The sequence below is a fragment of the Anopheles moucheti genome, chromosome 3, assembly GCF_943734755.1.
Source record: "Anopheles moucheti chromosome 3, idAnoMoucSN_F20_07, whole genome shotgun sequence".
NCBI classification, from domain to species: domain Eukaryota; kingdom Metazoa; phylum Arthropoda; class Insecta; order Diptera; family Culicidae; genus Anopheles; species Anopheles moucheti.
Window position 1 is genome coordinate 78,456,434 of NC_069141.1, and position 13,294 is coordinate 78,469,727.

Genomic DNA, 13,294 nt, shown 5'->3' on the forward strand with positions numbered 1-13,294 from the left:
GGAATGTGCCGAAATGGGGGGGACGGCGATGGATGGTGGCGGGGTATCCTCCAATCGCAGGATGCGCCATAAACTTTCAACCACCAACCAAATTGCCTTTTAATTGGGGTCTCCTCGCTTCGTGCCTACACCCTTTTCCCCACACCATAGCGCCATTCTGGTGTGGATCTTTGATGCAGCGTTTCCCCTCCCCGGTGTGTGCCGGTTGCTTGTGCCGTTCCGGATGCTTCAACAAAACTGCAACAAACCAAAAACGCAGACGGAAACTGCACCGATGGCGAAACAAAACAAAAAATAAGAACCTTTTTACTAAAATGTCTCTTTTGTTGCTCTTTCTTTGCTCTTTCTCTCCATCTCTTTTTTACACCACCACCACCACCACCATCAACCCTCACATCGGCAACAGAAGCCGCCACATGCGAGACGATCAAGTGCAAGGATCGGCAGCACTGTCTAACGGATCTGAAAACGCATAAACCGCGGTGTGTCAGCTGCAGCTACAAATGTCCCCGGATGAAACGCCAGCAGGTAAGTGTCACCTCACGGTTTCACGTGTTTTTCTTTCTACTTTCGTTTATTTTATCTTCTCTGCTTGGTTTTTTTCTGTTGTTGTTGGTTCCTTGCTGTATCTGCTTCTCGTTGGTTCCACTGTTCTGTCGATGCAATGCAACCGTGATTGATGCATTCTGTCTGCGCCGAACGGTTCGATGGCGAGCCCGAAGTTCCGCGTCTGCATCGTACGGCGATAAAAAGGGGAGCTACAGACCGGGCTGGATTATAAGCAAAATACAATCATTCAGGTTCTGTCCACTCGCTGCCTCCGCCACCCATCGCCCATAATCAGAACTCCTAAGTCGATTGTAAACAAAAATGCAAATTTCATCTGCCCCGGGTCCAAACCCGTTGCCAAGCGCACCGGCACATGTTAATCCTTTCCCAGCGTGTGTAACAGCAGAACGGGAATCGTGGCTCGATTGCCTAATGCATTCGGCCTGTGCTTCGGTTACCGATCGATCGATCGATCGATCGAACGCTGCCGAAACGGAACCATTATTCCCACACCGTGCACTCCCGTGGCACACTCGAATCGATTTGTCGATTGCTTTTCAATGAGCGTCCATTATGCTTTCAATCGAATTTGGCGTTGGCCGCTGCGGCAGAACGTCTTTCCCTTCGTGGCTTTTCCCTTGCCTTCACTTCCACGATTCCGATTGCCGGCGCGCCAGCAATGTGAGCATGCAAAGTGCGCACATCCCGAGAAGGCGCTTCAAAGCGTTAGGCTAAGATCCTTGTCAATGCAATTGGGCGTGATCATAATTCATGGCTCCTCCTGGGGATCGTTTGTTTTTTTTTTGCCCCACTCTCTTTCTCCCCCTCGAATAACCTAAACCAATGCGTGCATATTTGCATGCCACCGAAAACGGGAAGCGTACGGTTCGTTTCCATCACACAACCGAAGAGTATTTCCTTCCACGGACATCCACACGTCAACGTCGCTGGTACGATGAAAGATCCCCAGATAAAAAAAGTGTTGCTTTCCACAGAAATGTTGCGCGGATTTTTTAAAAAGTTTTTCTCCTTCCTCTCCCCCTCATTCCGCCTTGAGGAGGTTATGCTTGCAGCATGTCATTTATTTCGACCAAACCACCGATTGAAGCGCGGAGAGGCAAGCAATAAAAGAAAAACTCGCGCAAATATTCACACAGACGAAAGAGACCCCGATGGAGAGACAGAGAAGGACACACGGTGCTGTGTATTTATGGACCCAAAATATGCGCAAAAACCGAACGTAGACACCTGCTGCGCCGGTTGGCGATTGATTGCATCGCAGATGCATCACGATCCGTCGCTGGTTGCACGTTGATAGACGGCGACATTGATGGAAATATTGGAAAGTTTTTCGGTAGTTTTTTTTTCTCCCTCCCCTTTTTTTAGAGGTCGAGATTTATGTATTGCGGGAACGATTGCCAATGGGAACTATTTCATTTTGTTGCGGGAAAATCTTACAGCATTGGTGAACAGATTTATAGTGGTGCAATATATTATTTTATTTAAAGTTATTTATATTCCCAAGGCTTTTATGACGTGTTAGAGACATTCGTCGAGACATCAGACGGTTCAGAAACGAATCAGAACGAAGTACAGAATTTAGAAACATATTTGAATCCTTCAAAAATACAGTTTAACTTCCATACATAGGACTGATCGTACAAGTTCTTGATCTTAGACTGCCGCAAGATAGAGAGTAAAGTTTTCATTTCCTCCGGTTTTTCATTCTAGCAGGGCTACGGAAAAGCGTACCGTGATGCCAAAAACTATGCATTCAACGATCACATCAAACTATGCGGTACCAACAATCGAACATATCACTCCTGGTGCCACATGCAGAAGGATTCCTGCACGACGGGATTTTACATCGACGTCCAACACAGCGGCACATGCGCTTTTGGCAGGTTGGTAACACGCGCTCCGTGGAATGTGAATAAACGCTCACATAAAACCTGTCTGTTCTTTGCATTTCACAGATAAAAACCCACCCAAAACGATCAGAATTCATGCAGCATTGATTCATGCCAGAACTGTCGAAAAAAGAAAGGTTAAACCAGAACTGTTGTTCATGTATGAAGAATACTGAAAAGTGTTACAATAAATCAGAGCAACAAAGAAATGAGAGAAGGAGCGAAATGGAAACATTTTAGACAAGATGTAAAGATATACTTATCAAAGGTACATATTTAACTGTAAATTAAAAAAAGAAACAATCGCAAGTAGCAAAAGCACACATTACCGAACTTTTTTTTTTAATTTAATTTATGAATCTATCCGTCTCTTATCGTTAAGTTATTTATTTGCAAATCACAACCGAATCGTAGCGTAAGTGCATCTTAACAGTAAAGCACTACAATTAGTTGGTTGTACATACGGACAAAAAAAACCGGAGGACAGGAGCTGTAGTTTACACATTTTAGCCAGCAGCTACAAATAGATCGGTGAACAGTAAGCGTAGATATATTGAACATAATCCTGCCCTATATTTCCCCTTCCCAAACCCTTATCTCATCGCTTCAAATGACCGAAGCACCCAACCGAAGAAGGTTATGATTTTAATAGCTTTAGTAACTGTTGTTTTTTTTTCTCTTTCGAGCACTATTTATTGTACCTTATATGGTTGACTGCATCTGAGCACAACCGTGCAAACGAACAGGCGATGGGAAGTAGTGAAAACCACTGATAGTCGATCAGTCGATAGAATTTCCTAGGAATCGAAACCAAAAACAAAGCAAAAAAAAAACAAAACAAGAATATTATCATCCAACAAACACGATGTACTTTAATTGCTATCTATTGCGATAAAATTAATCATCTTTTACAAGTTTTGAGCAATTTAAATTCAAACCATTGAAACTGGCAAATGGCCGTGGTTGTGTGTATAGAAAAGAGTCAAATCAATAACAAAAAAAGGAAGATGTTTCGCTCATGAACACTTTAATCGTATTCTGAAATAACAAAATAACAAAATGGTGCTCCGCAAACCGTTGTGCGAGCGAATTCGTTGTATACAGAAAACAAAAGACAAATCAATGCACCCCGTAGCCGTTCTAATTCCTTGTGCCACCAAACAAACAATCATGGTTCCATGCGGCATCCGGGAGAAGACTTTTTGAAGTGTGAATTTTGCCGGTTTCTTCAGGTGTATCGGTTGAAATGGAATTTACTAGACAATTTCTCGATTTGTCATAACGGGCGTACGAAATTTCCACAGATCGTAGCAGTATTGGGCTGGTACTGGTAAACAAAAGTATAAAAGTTTTTAAAAATACAATTATAAACAAAATATAACAAAAAGGAAAAAAAAGTCCCCAAAATAGTAGAACAATTGCATTGCATGTATGTTGGTGGTGTAGCGGGTTTAGACTAACCGAATGAGCAACACGTGTATTGACGGGAGAAGGCAAAAAAAAACTGCTCCCATCAAACATAAGTGAAAAAGATTGTTCGATTTTTTTTTGTAGCTAAAAGATGCAAGTACGTGTACACATAAAAGCGGTATTAAAATTTGACTGATTTTTAGACAAAACAAAGCAAGATTGATGAAGCAACTCTTTACCCCCTAGTGCATAATCTTACCGAAGCAAACAAGGTACCACTACAAAACATTAGGCGAATGGTTCGTATATATCTAAGTAGCGGCGAATCTGTTTGTTGGGTATTAGTGAAAGTACTTTTTACAGAAAAACTGCAACACAATATATGGGACATGTATTACACAATCACTGCAAAACCTTGTTGGTAGACAAATTTAGTAAGCAGATCAGTTAGTAAAACCCTTTTAATGTTCATCTCTTCCGTAGAATAATTCACGCACCCGTAATAACCTACCCTCCTGTACCTAGCGTTCGGCCGGTTGCATGCACAGTATTTGAAACCAAAACGGAACGTTAAAGCAACACACACACAAAATATACGAAATGATCAATAGCTTCAATTAAATGCCCGGCAAACCCGCACTGATATACACAATGGTACAGTAAACTTCCAAATATAATAATGAAAAGGTCAATTTTAAACTTCAAACCCAGTAGAAACAGCAACAACAAAAACAGGCATGTCAAAACAACAAACAATGAAAGTAGAAAACATACCCCAAAAAAACGAACAAAAACTCTAGTAAAATAAATGTTTATTCATGTTGATAAAATTACAAGCGATCTTCACGGGTTGAGCAGTTTTGTGATGAGTTTTGTTAGTGCTCACTTGGAGTTTATTTGTGGTTGGTTTGTTATCTAGTGTTTCACCTGAGGTAAGTACTTAAATAAACGTTGGTTGTATATTCTTTCAATCCTACTGTTATATTGACTTCATTTATGATCCTTATCAATAGTGATTTCTTTTTTACTTTAAGTGTATTTGTCCTGCATTAGTAGAATGATTTTTCTTAATTCGCAATGCTTTTAAGGAGTTGTCCTTTTAACATCCCAAAAAACACTATTTTACGTTGAATTGCATACCTTTAGGCGTTTCTAAACTATTGCTCATCTTACTTGAAATAGTAATAAATAGTTAGTCAATAAATATATAAATATTGTACCAGTCGGTCCATTCTCCAATTACTTCCAATTACTCAGGGACATCTTGCAGTGCCGTCTCCGTGATCGTTTCCGGTGTGGTGGCAGTTCCTGCACCGTACATTACCTGCCGCTTTCGATTCTCGAGAAAATCATCAAACCAATCCATACCGTCACGGGTTTTTATTTTGTTGCGTTTCTTTGTCGTACCGGTTAGCTTGCGGCGTCTCGTAGTCGGAACGTACTGACCATTCATCATCATCGATCCCATCGAGCCGGGTCCGGTTATTGGCATATCGCCCAGAACATTCGTTGGTCTGTTCGACGAGAGGATCTGCTGGTGCGGTACCTGTTGCTGAAAGCCATACCCCCCTGGGAGGAACTGCTGCTGTCCGGGAACAGCAACCGGTACACGGTTTTGACCAATCCAGCTACCGAAACCCTGCGGTACCAGCTGTTGGAAAGAGTTCTGGGCACCGTTGAAGAAATTACCAAATCCCGATCCCGGACCTTGCTGTGGAAAGTTCCCCTGTATGCTAGTGGCTAGCTGATCCAGTGGGTTCTGCTGTGGTAGGACCTGGGGAAAAGAGGACTGCAGGTTTTGGTACAGATTGTACGGGTTCAGATTGGCCGGCAGTTGGCCGATAAAGTTGGAGAACGCATTCGGTGGTGCATCGTACAGAGGGGCGTGCTGTGGGTGCTGAGGATGGTGCTGATACTGATGATGGTGAGGCGTTTGGAAAGGTGTATTGGGAATGCCGTACGGATACTGAACCAAACCTTGCCCGGGGCTGTACTGCTGGTCGCGTATGTGGCCCAATATTGCTGCCGCGTACTGAGGATCGATAACGCCCGGATCTAGGATGGGATTGTACGTGGGATTCAGGTTGATATGCTGCTGTTGCTGAAGTGCGGCTGCGACTGCTGGATTGATGGTGCTGGCTTGCTGATCGTACGCCGGAAAGTAGCGATCCTGCTGGGGTGCTGGTGCTGGGAAGGATGCAACCGTTTGTCCGTTGGCTCGCTTGATCTCCGTTTTTGCTCTGTAGCCACCCTCGTCCGCAACGAAGCTGGTGATGATTACCGACCCATCCGGTTGCATATAACCGTACGAACCGCGCACGGTACCATTGCTCAACTTCTCCTCATCACGAAACTGTACGTTACCACTCTTGGGATCCTCGATTTCATACCCAAATGCATATGTACCGGGACCTGAAGGAAGGATCGTAAAAATGCAACAGTTCAGTAGGCATAATATAGACCAAATTACTATAAAGCTTAGTACCATAAGGGTCAATAAAGTTGTACATGGGACTCTCCAAAGATTGAACGCGCTGGGTGATCGGTTCGAAGTCGGGATAGTTCCGTATCAGCTTCGCTGTTCGCTGTCGTTGGTTGAGTGGTGCTTCGTCGGTTGCATAAGCGCAGGCGTATAGCGCTAGCATCAGTAGCGCCTGGAAGGACGATACGAATGAAAGTATTCCATAAGCAGGGGATGAAGTTTTTCACGTTACTGACACCCTGTCTACGTTTATGTTGGAAACGATGATTCCCACAGCATAAACATAGGTCTTATATGAATGCGAAGAGATAAGTGTTAATTAAACTTGTCAGGGCACAATTCCAACAACAATAAAATTTGAAATTCTGGACTTGAAATTTTAATTATTTTTGATAGGTCCAAATATTTTTTTATTGATCCTCCTAAATGAAATAAAAATAAAACAATTCTCTTCACTTGACCATTAAACACGCAAAAATGTATAGTACTGAAAGAACCGTATTATAAATCCCACCCCATGTACCATTTTAAAAGTTATTGCTCTATAAACGATTTGAGGATTTAAATTCTCGTTGGCTTTTGCTGTAAGTTATGATAAATTAACCAAATTTAGTGAATGGGATAATACTGCCATTTTCCAAGCACAATATAATGTCATAAAACTAAACCTCTAAAGACCCCACACCATGAGATAATATACAATCACCAATTATAATAAATATTTTCCCACCCGAATTATCACATACATTTCCAACGATCGAGTATACTATCGAGCTTTTCGGAAACACTAAAATTATGCACCTTCTCCGAAGCTTTGGCTCTCACAGTTCCTACAAGGGAGTAACCTGATTAATTGAGCAACTGTCCACTTTGAAACAACGACACTTTACGAGATCGTTATTCTTCCTCAATTGATGACACCGGCATCATATTCCAATTAAAGTATCGCTTGATCTGCCCCAGCGACGATGATCTGACGCTGAGTGCACTCAACGAGCAGGAAGGCAACAAAAAAACCACCGAACACGAAACACTTGAGAGGCAATTTACAAACATCTCATCTGCCGCTCAAGTGATCGCGGTCGCGTGTAGGCCGCTGCCCTGTGTTCCACCGAATTCAATTCCGATTCTACTCAATCCACCCACTGCACACATTGACCCGGGCACGGTGTCGTTTAGTGCCGGGGTTTCTTTTTTCTTCACGCATCCCAAATGCCGTGCTGCGCGCGGCATCTGTTTTAGGAGTTGTGCGAAGAACAAGCGACGAACGTACCATTCGAAAGCCAATGCATTTCGGTTGAATCAGGACGTTTCACAGGTAACTGTTAGAATTTCGTCCACACCCCCATTCGCGGGAACACTTTCACAGCGGGTTGCAACTGCACCCGTGAGTGCATCCGTGCTGTACCACCACCACCACTACCACACGCACGCACGCGGAGTAGGTTGATCGCTCAATTCTTAATTAAATTTCGTATCGTTTGGTTGCCGTTTTCTGACAGACAGCCGGTAAAAGGTGAACGAACTGCGCAAATGAAGGAAGGAAGCGTGACTGAAGGCGTGCTCATTTGCGGCAGCGTTCATCTCCGGCGTTCTGTGTGTTCATTACGATCCCATGCTGACCAATTGATGCTTGCTAGTGAAGCAAACCTGTTCTAGGAAGCTAAATATAGGCCATGGTCCAAAAATGGTCACCCGACCATTTTCAAACCTCGTCCATGGAAGCTAATGTTTGTTGTTAGACTAGCTTCTCTTCTAGAATCATTAGGAGGGGGAGAATATGATTTACAGCTGGTGTGGATGCTAAGAACACCTTCACATCTTTCGTCAGGTTGTGGAATAAATCCGATCATATTGCAATTTGCCACGCTCATTAAGATGTTCTAATCCGCAATTATAATCGACTTAGAGTTCTTCCTATCGTTATAGACGAAAATCTCATTCAACATTTGAACGATTCCATCCGGATATGAGGAATAATGCCCGTTCCGTTAGCTGAAGCTTGAGTGAGACTATCGACGAAACGATTTGTCTTATCGAAGAAATAAAATGTTTATGATGTATTATATTGCTTCTTCAGGATTTTTAGTGAATATCAATGATTTTTTTTATCGTCAGTTAACTCTCATAAATGCATCCATGTGGGAACTTTGGGAATAAATCTATTTGGTTTGTTGTTTGAGTGTCAACCACTATACTGATAAGCTTGCTATTTTACATAGAGCAATATTTGCTGTTCATTTAATCAATGATAATTGTTGTCCTTAATATTATCTACGTATAATTTATCTAACTTTTCGTGTTCTAATTGGTCTAGGGTCATTATTATTATTATTGTAATATGATTAAGCATCTACAAAAAAAATAAAAAAAAACAAACAAACTTTTCAAATTTTCATTACAACATCTGTCAAATTCTTTCACCAAATTTCACAAGACAGTTTCACCAAGAATGCTTGCACAGTTACTCTTAAGGGAATATATACATGTAAATTGAAAACAATCACAATTTATAACAAAATGACGAATGAACAAATTTGCATAATACAAGTTTTTCTTAATAAAAAATTGCTCAGTATGTTAACCACAAAAATTATTCGATTTAGAATAGTTTCAAAAATAGTATACTTAATGCATATTTACTTTGCTACTAGTCATAATACTTAACATGTTTATAATATATTAATGTACCACTAAACTTTAAGAAAACTTATCACTTTTTACGTAATTTTTGTTTTCTTCGTGATTATATTTACAATAACATTTTCGTTAAATATAATAAAGTAAACTTATTTTTGAAACTATGTTTATCCTTTATCCTTTGTACCATTTGATATCCGCCACACTGTACGAATAATTTCTTCAAGCAGAAAAATAACTTTCAGTACAATAATTCTTTACTATGAGTCTGCCTTTATCACTAATAAAGCACCATTATTGTATGTCACTAAGTTTGATAATGTTCCACTGATATACTTTCGGCTTAATCATAACTCACCCGATATTTCGCCCTCATCATGCTTGCAAACTGAACTGTGACGTAATTGCGTTCGAATTTGATTTTGCCCACTCGGCTCACTACACTTACTCGTCCGCGGTCTCTATTCTCGGTTTTTACAGCATCTATACCGTAACAGAACGTAATTTACACAATTTTTCACACCATTCAATTTGCCCTCGCGTTTTCTGCCACTTCCTCACAACTATGCAACCCCTATTGGTTTGCGGAAGTTGCTACTTCCTATCGAATGATCGCCCTCGCTCAGACTGATCTGCGATCACCGTTTGTTGTGTGTTTTTATAAAAATTTTGGCAGTTCGTCAACGGTCCAAGCAACTTTCCGCACATACTAACACACCTACACACACACACATACGCACAGAGTGTCCACCCTTCAACGCTCATGGCACCGTGCCCCCGAAAAGCCATTGTAAATGGACGAGTTTAGAGGTGGCGTCGTTTCAAAACAAGCGAAAGCGAGCTTCGCAGATTCATACATTGCGCTTTATAGCTGTTTCTCTCTACCGGTGCGGCAAGGTGTGGAAATCAAAGGAAACCATTCTTTGCAGATCACATACCGGTGAGAGGCACACAAATTTTGGACACTTGACAAATTGCAAAACTTTCTGACGAACACGTTAAAATGTGCGCAAAATAATCGTTGCGACTTGCTGGGGAGTGTGAGAACATAATGCCACGAAAAAAGTGGCACGATAACATATGGGAGGGCTGAAGGCGTTTTATCTACGCCTTCCCGCAGTGGTGACAAGAATTTTATTTGCCCGTGGTCACCGAGATCACTGCGATCGTTAAGTTTTTAGAAGAGATTTAATGGGGCAACATGAAAAGCGGATTTAAACAACCATCTTCGTCATTCTTCATCATTCATGCGCGTGTATAAGAAAGTTCTTTCCCACGAGAGTGGCGCTTGGATGCTTTTTGGTGGTCACATTTTTTTTAAAGCAACACATTTGTCAACTGACGCTCGATCGTGAAACCGATACCGGTGGGCGTAACGTTCGGTCATCACGTGCCCCGGGCATTGCAAGCCAGCAACTGCAGTTGCTCTCCGGAATCGGAAGCTGAACCGGTATGCTTGGCGCTAGCCCTCTGCACGCCGCCGGTACCGTTTTCAGCGACAGTATGACAAATGTAAACGATGCGTGTGCCTTTTCTTCTCCCGGGTACAGCACATTTGGGCAGAACAATGCTAAGTGATGAGTCCGCCAAGCGGTTAAAAGATTTAGTGCGAAATTAATGCGACAAAATCGTGGCATCTTTGCGCCGGTGTGACGGTGACTCATTGCTGGTGAGAAATGAGCACGTACTTATTTATGATCCTGCCGCATGGGATGTAAATGTCAAACAATGCTAGCATTATGGTGGTGTGCAATTAAATGCTGCTGCTTCCTGGATGTAAAGACAAATCTAGGACAAATGGCACAAACGTTACCGTGTCTGTGTCTATGGGTCAGATAACTTTCATTTCGGCAAATGATTCATAGCTCGTTCTCGACGGTGAGATAAGGTGTGGTAACGGCTTCTGAACGGTTTCCCTAGAGTGGTGTGCCTTAGTTGAAGGAACAAATAAACCACAAATGCGGGGCGACGTCATTCCTTGACCGTCAACGACACTTTCGCTAACATTTTTGTGTGATGCTTAAGGGTGCTACCGTTGTGTGCGGTATAACTTTCTCTATAGATGGGTTTATTCAAAGTTGTTAAAAACGAAGTTATTACGCCATTCTGAAGGCATTTTAGGAGTAACATTCATATTCTCCAGATTTCAGCTCTGCTTACCCTGTTTTGAATTACAATCCTCTTCGTAGAACTACGATTTTGATTTTGTAATGTACAAACAAACGCACATAAGATCATGAATATAAAGTATATGTGAGTATACATATTTTGATAGTTCGACATGTGCCCTGGAGAAGTTTGTGGGCAAATTTTATTGAAGCCTATTATTGAAGCTAGGTTTGTAGAAAAATAAAGCCATGACCATCAATAGATCCACGAATCTAACCACAATTGGAATCCCAATCTCCACAACTTTCTTTACAAAAGACTCCGCTGAAGTTCCGACTTTGTACATTCAGATTATTTCCGGGTTCTTCCAGCTTCCACCAGATTATTTAACAATACTATGGACTATTTTGTCTGCTTTAGATCACTCGAATTCCTTCTAACTTTTCTATAGTTATACCAACAGTCCACACTGCTTCAGATCTATCGATTTTTCTTTGCTCAATCAGGCATTAATACGAAGGTCCGATGCAGAGTTCGGATTGGAACAGGAGCTTTTTGTTAATCTTGAGTTTGGATTCGAACTTCAGTCAAGAAACAGATCCAGAGTTCGGAATGCTACAGATTTGATCGCGAATTGTCACCTAAGCTTTTCATTAGAATTGATTTGCGTTTTACCTCATCATTCCAGGGACTCCATGTTGACTTCTAGAAGCATTGTATCAGGTTATGGGTTGACATTTACTGATGTCAGCAGTGACCTCGATATAATAGAGAAGTTTCAATTTTATTGCATTTCCACGTCAAATGTACAGGAAATGTAAAAAAGGACACATTTTAGGTCATTTCTTGATGTAATCTTAAGAAAGAATTAATAAACACAGTAATATTCGCCAAAGGCTTATATGTTATGAAAGCATCAGGAATATTTTTGAAGTAATTTGAATGAAAATAAATAAGATACGGATAACAACTATTTAATCAAATATAAATGAAAGAGTTATACATCACCACTTATAGTTTCTTTCTCATGGGAGAGTAAACAATGTTGAATCCATAATACTTTTATATATATATAAAAAAAACATTGATTGGTTTTTATTCATTATTTACAGTGTCGATATTTGCAACTGGTTTCACATGGATGTAAATGATTGCTTCGCTTGTTGTTCATTTTTGCATTCCTTCTTGTTTTTTTGTTTCTTTTTTTGGCTCTGCACCCCCCCGTACATCCCATCGCCCGCAAATGACATGCGGTGGGAGCAGGAAAGGGGGGTAACACGATTTTCGTGCAATTTCGCTGCCAATGGGTTTTTTTTTGGGAAAGCGCCCGACCCTATAAGGACGGTGCCCTTTGCCGGGTGCATTGTGCAGCAAAAGCAGCAAATAGTAACATTGGTAAGTAAGTAAAGTAAGTAAGTTATAGTAGCAGTAACAGATCACAGAGAGATAGAGTGTTGTGTTGTGTGTGTAATATCGAGTTACATACGCGGGAGGTACGCTTTGTTCGCGGAGATGGCCCCGTTTGGCACCCCGTCGAACGGTAGAAGATCATTTGGAAAGGAGTTTGGCTGGTCCCACTCACCGGTGAGCGGCGAGCATAAGCAGGAACAGAACCGGAACTGACCGGAAATGGAGAAAATCGAATGGAAGGATGGAAACGATTAAGGTTCGCCACACTTCGTGCACTGGAGCGCACCGGAAGCAGGAAGCTTACAAAAAAAGCTCCTTTGCTCGAGCTGTGCAGCGAATTGCAGCCATTTAGGCGTTTAGCGAATTCACCACCCTACCCGGCGCTTAACTCCGAATGTCCAGCATTCACATCGCAGCAAAACTGAGCTGAGCGCTCATTTATATCCAATGGCTCCATTGATCGCAATAATCAAATGAAAAATAAAATGCTCTAGTACGGCTTGGGCTTGGATTGGTTTTGGATTCTGTCCTGTGGGCCGAATCCAGTTGGAACACTCCCCGGGGGGGTTGGGTCCCCTGGGATGTCCAGGGTGAGTGAGTCGCTACGCTACATCCTTCCTTCGTATAAACCTGCTTTCGTTGGTCTACGTTCTACGCGGTGAGATAGTGGTGAGAGTGAGAGTGGTGTGACTACGATTTCTAGCAGAAGTGGATAAATTGGCTTGAGTTGAATGAGTGTTTTGTCTGGTCGCGATGGGTGGCAGGAAAAAAAATCCGGGAGCTA

General features: G+C 41.9%; 2 protein-coding genes across 2 annotated transcripts in view; one reads left to right on the top strand and one right to left on the bottom strand.

The window, feature by feature from the left end:
* The window catches only part of LOC128302081 (uncharacterized), a 57,166-nt gene extending 52,519 nt beyond the window's left edge, over positions 1-4,647 (top strand). The window contains exons 6-8 of the mRNA XM_053038806.1: positions 407-528; positions 2,284-2,453; positions 2,526-4,647. Of these exons, the coding sequence (XP_052894766.1) occupies positions 407-528; positions 2,284-2,453; positions 2,526-2,529 (296 nt within the window). The 3' untranslated portion in view covers positions 2,530-4,647. The remainder of the gene's footprint in view (positions 1-406; positions 529-2,283; positions 2,454-2,525) is intronic.
* A 471-nt stretch (positions 4,648-5,118) lies between these two features.
* On the bottom strand, positions 5,119-9,370 carry LOC128303027 (uncharacterized). The gene is made up of 3 exons (XM_053039879.1): positions 9,350-9,370; positions 6,355-6,523; positions 5,119-6,281 (listed from the first exon to the last, which is right to left on the bottom strand). Exons 1-3 carry the CDS (start codon positions 9,368-9,370, stop codon positions 5,119-5,121), a joined length of 1,353 nt encoding a protein of 450 aa, XP_052895839.1.
* Positions 9,371-13,294: the final 3,924 nt, after the last annotated feature.

What these genes read in the sequence shown, in the direction of transcription:
- LOC128303027 (XM_053039879.1), bottom strand. Translation starts at nt 9,370, where the DNA reads ATGATGAGGGCGAAATATCGG. An exon ending in TGATGAGGGCGAAATATCGG is followed by an intron (nt 6,524 to 9,349) that starts GTGAGTTATGAT and finishes TCGTCCTTCCAG; the next exon opens with GCGCTACTGATGCTAGCGCT. An exon ending in CAACTTTATTGACCCTTATG is followed by an intron (nt 6,282 to 6,354) that starts GTACTAAGCTTT and finishes TCCTTCCTTCAG; the next exon opens with GTCCCGGTACATATGCATTT.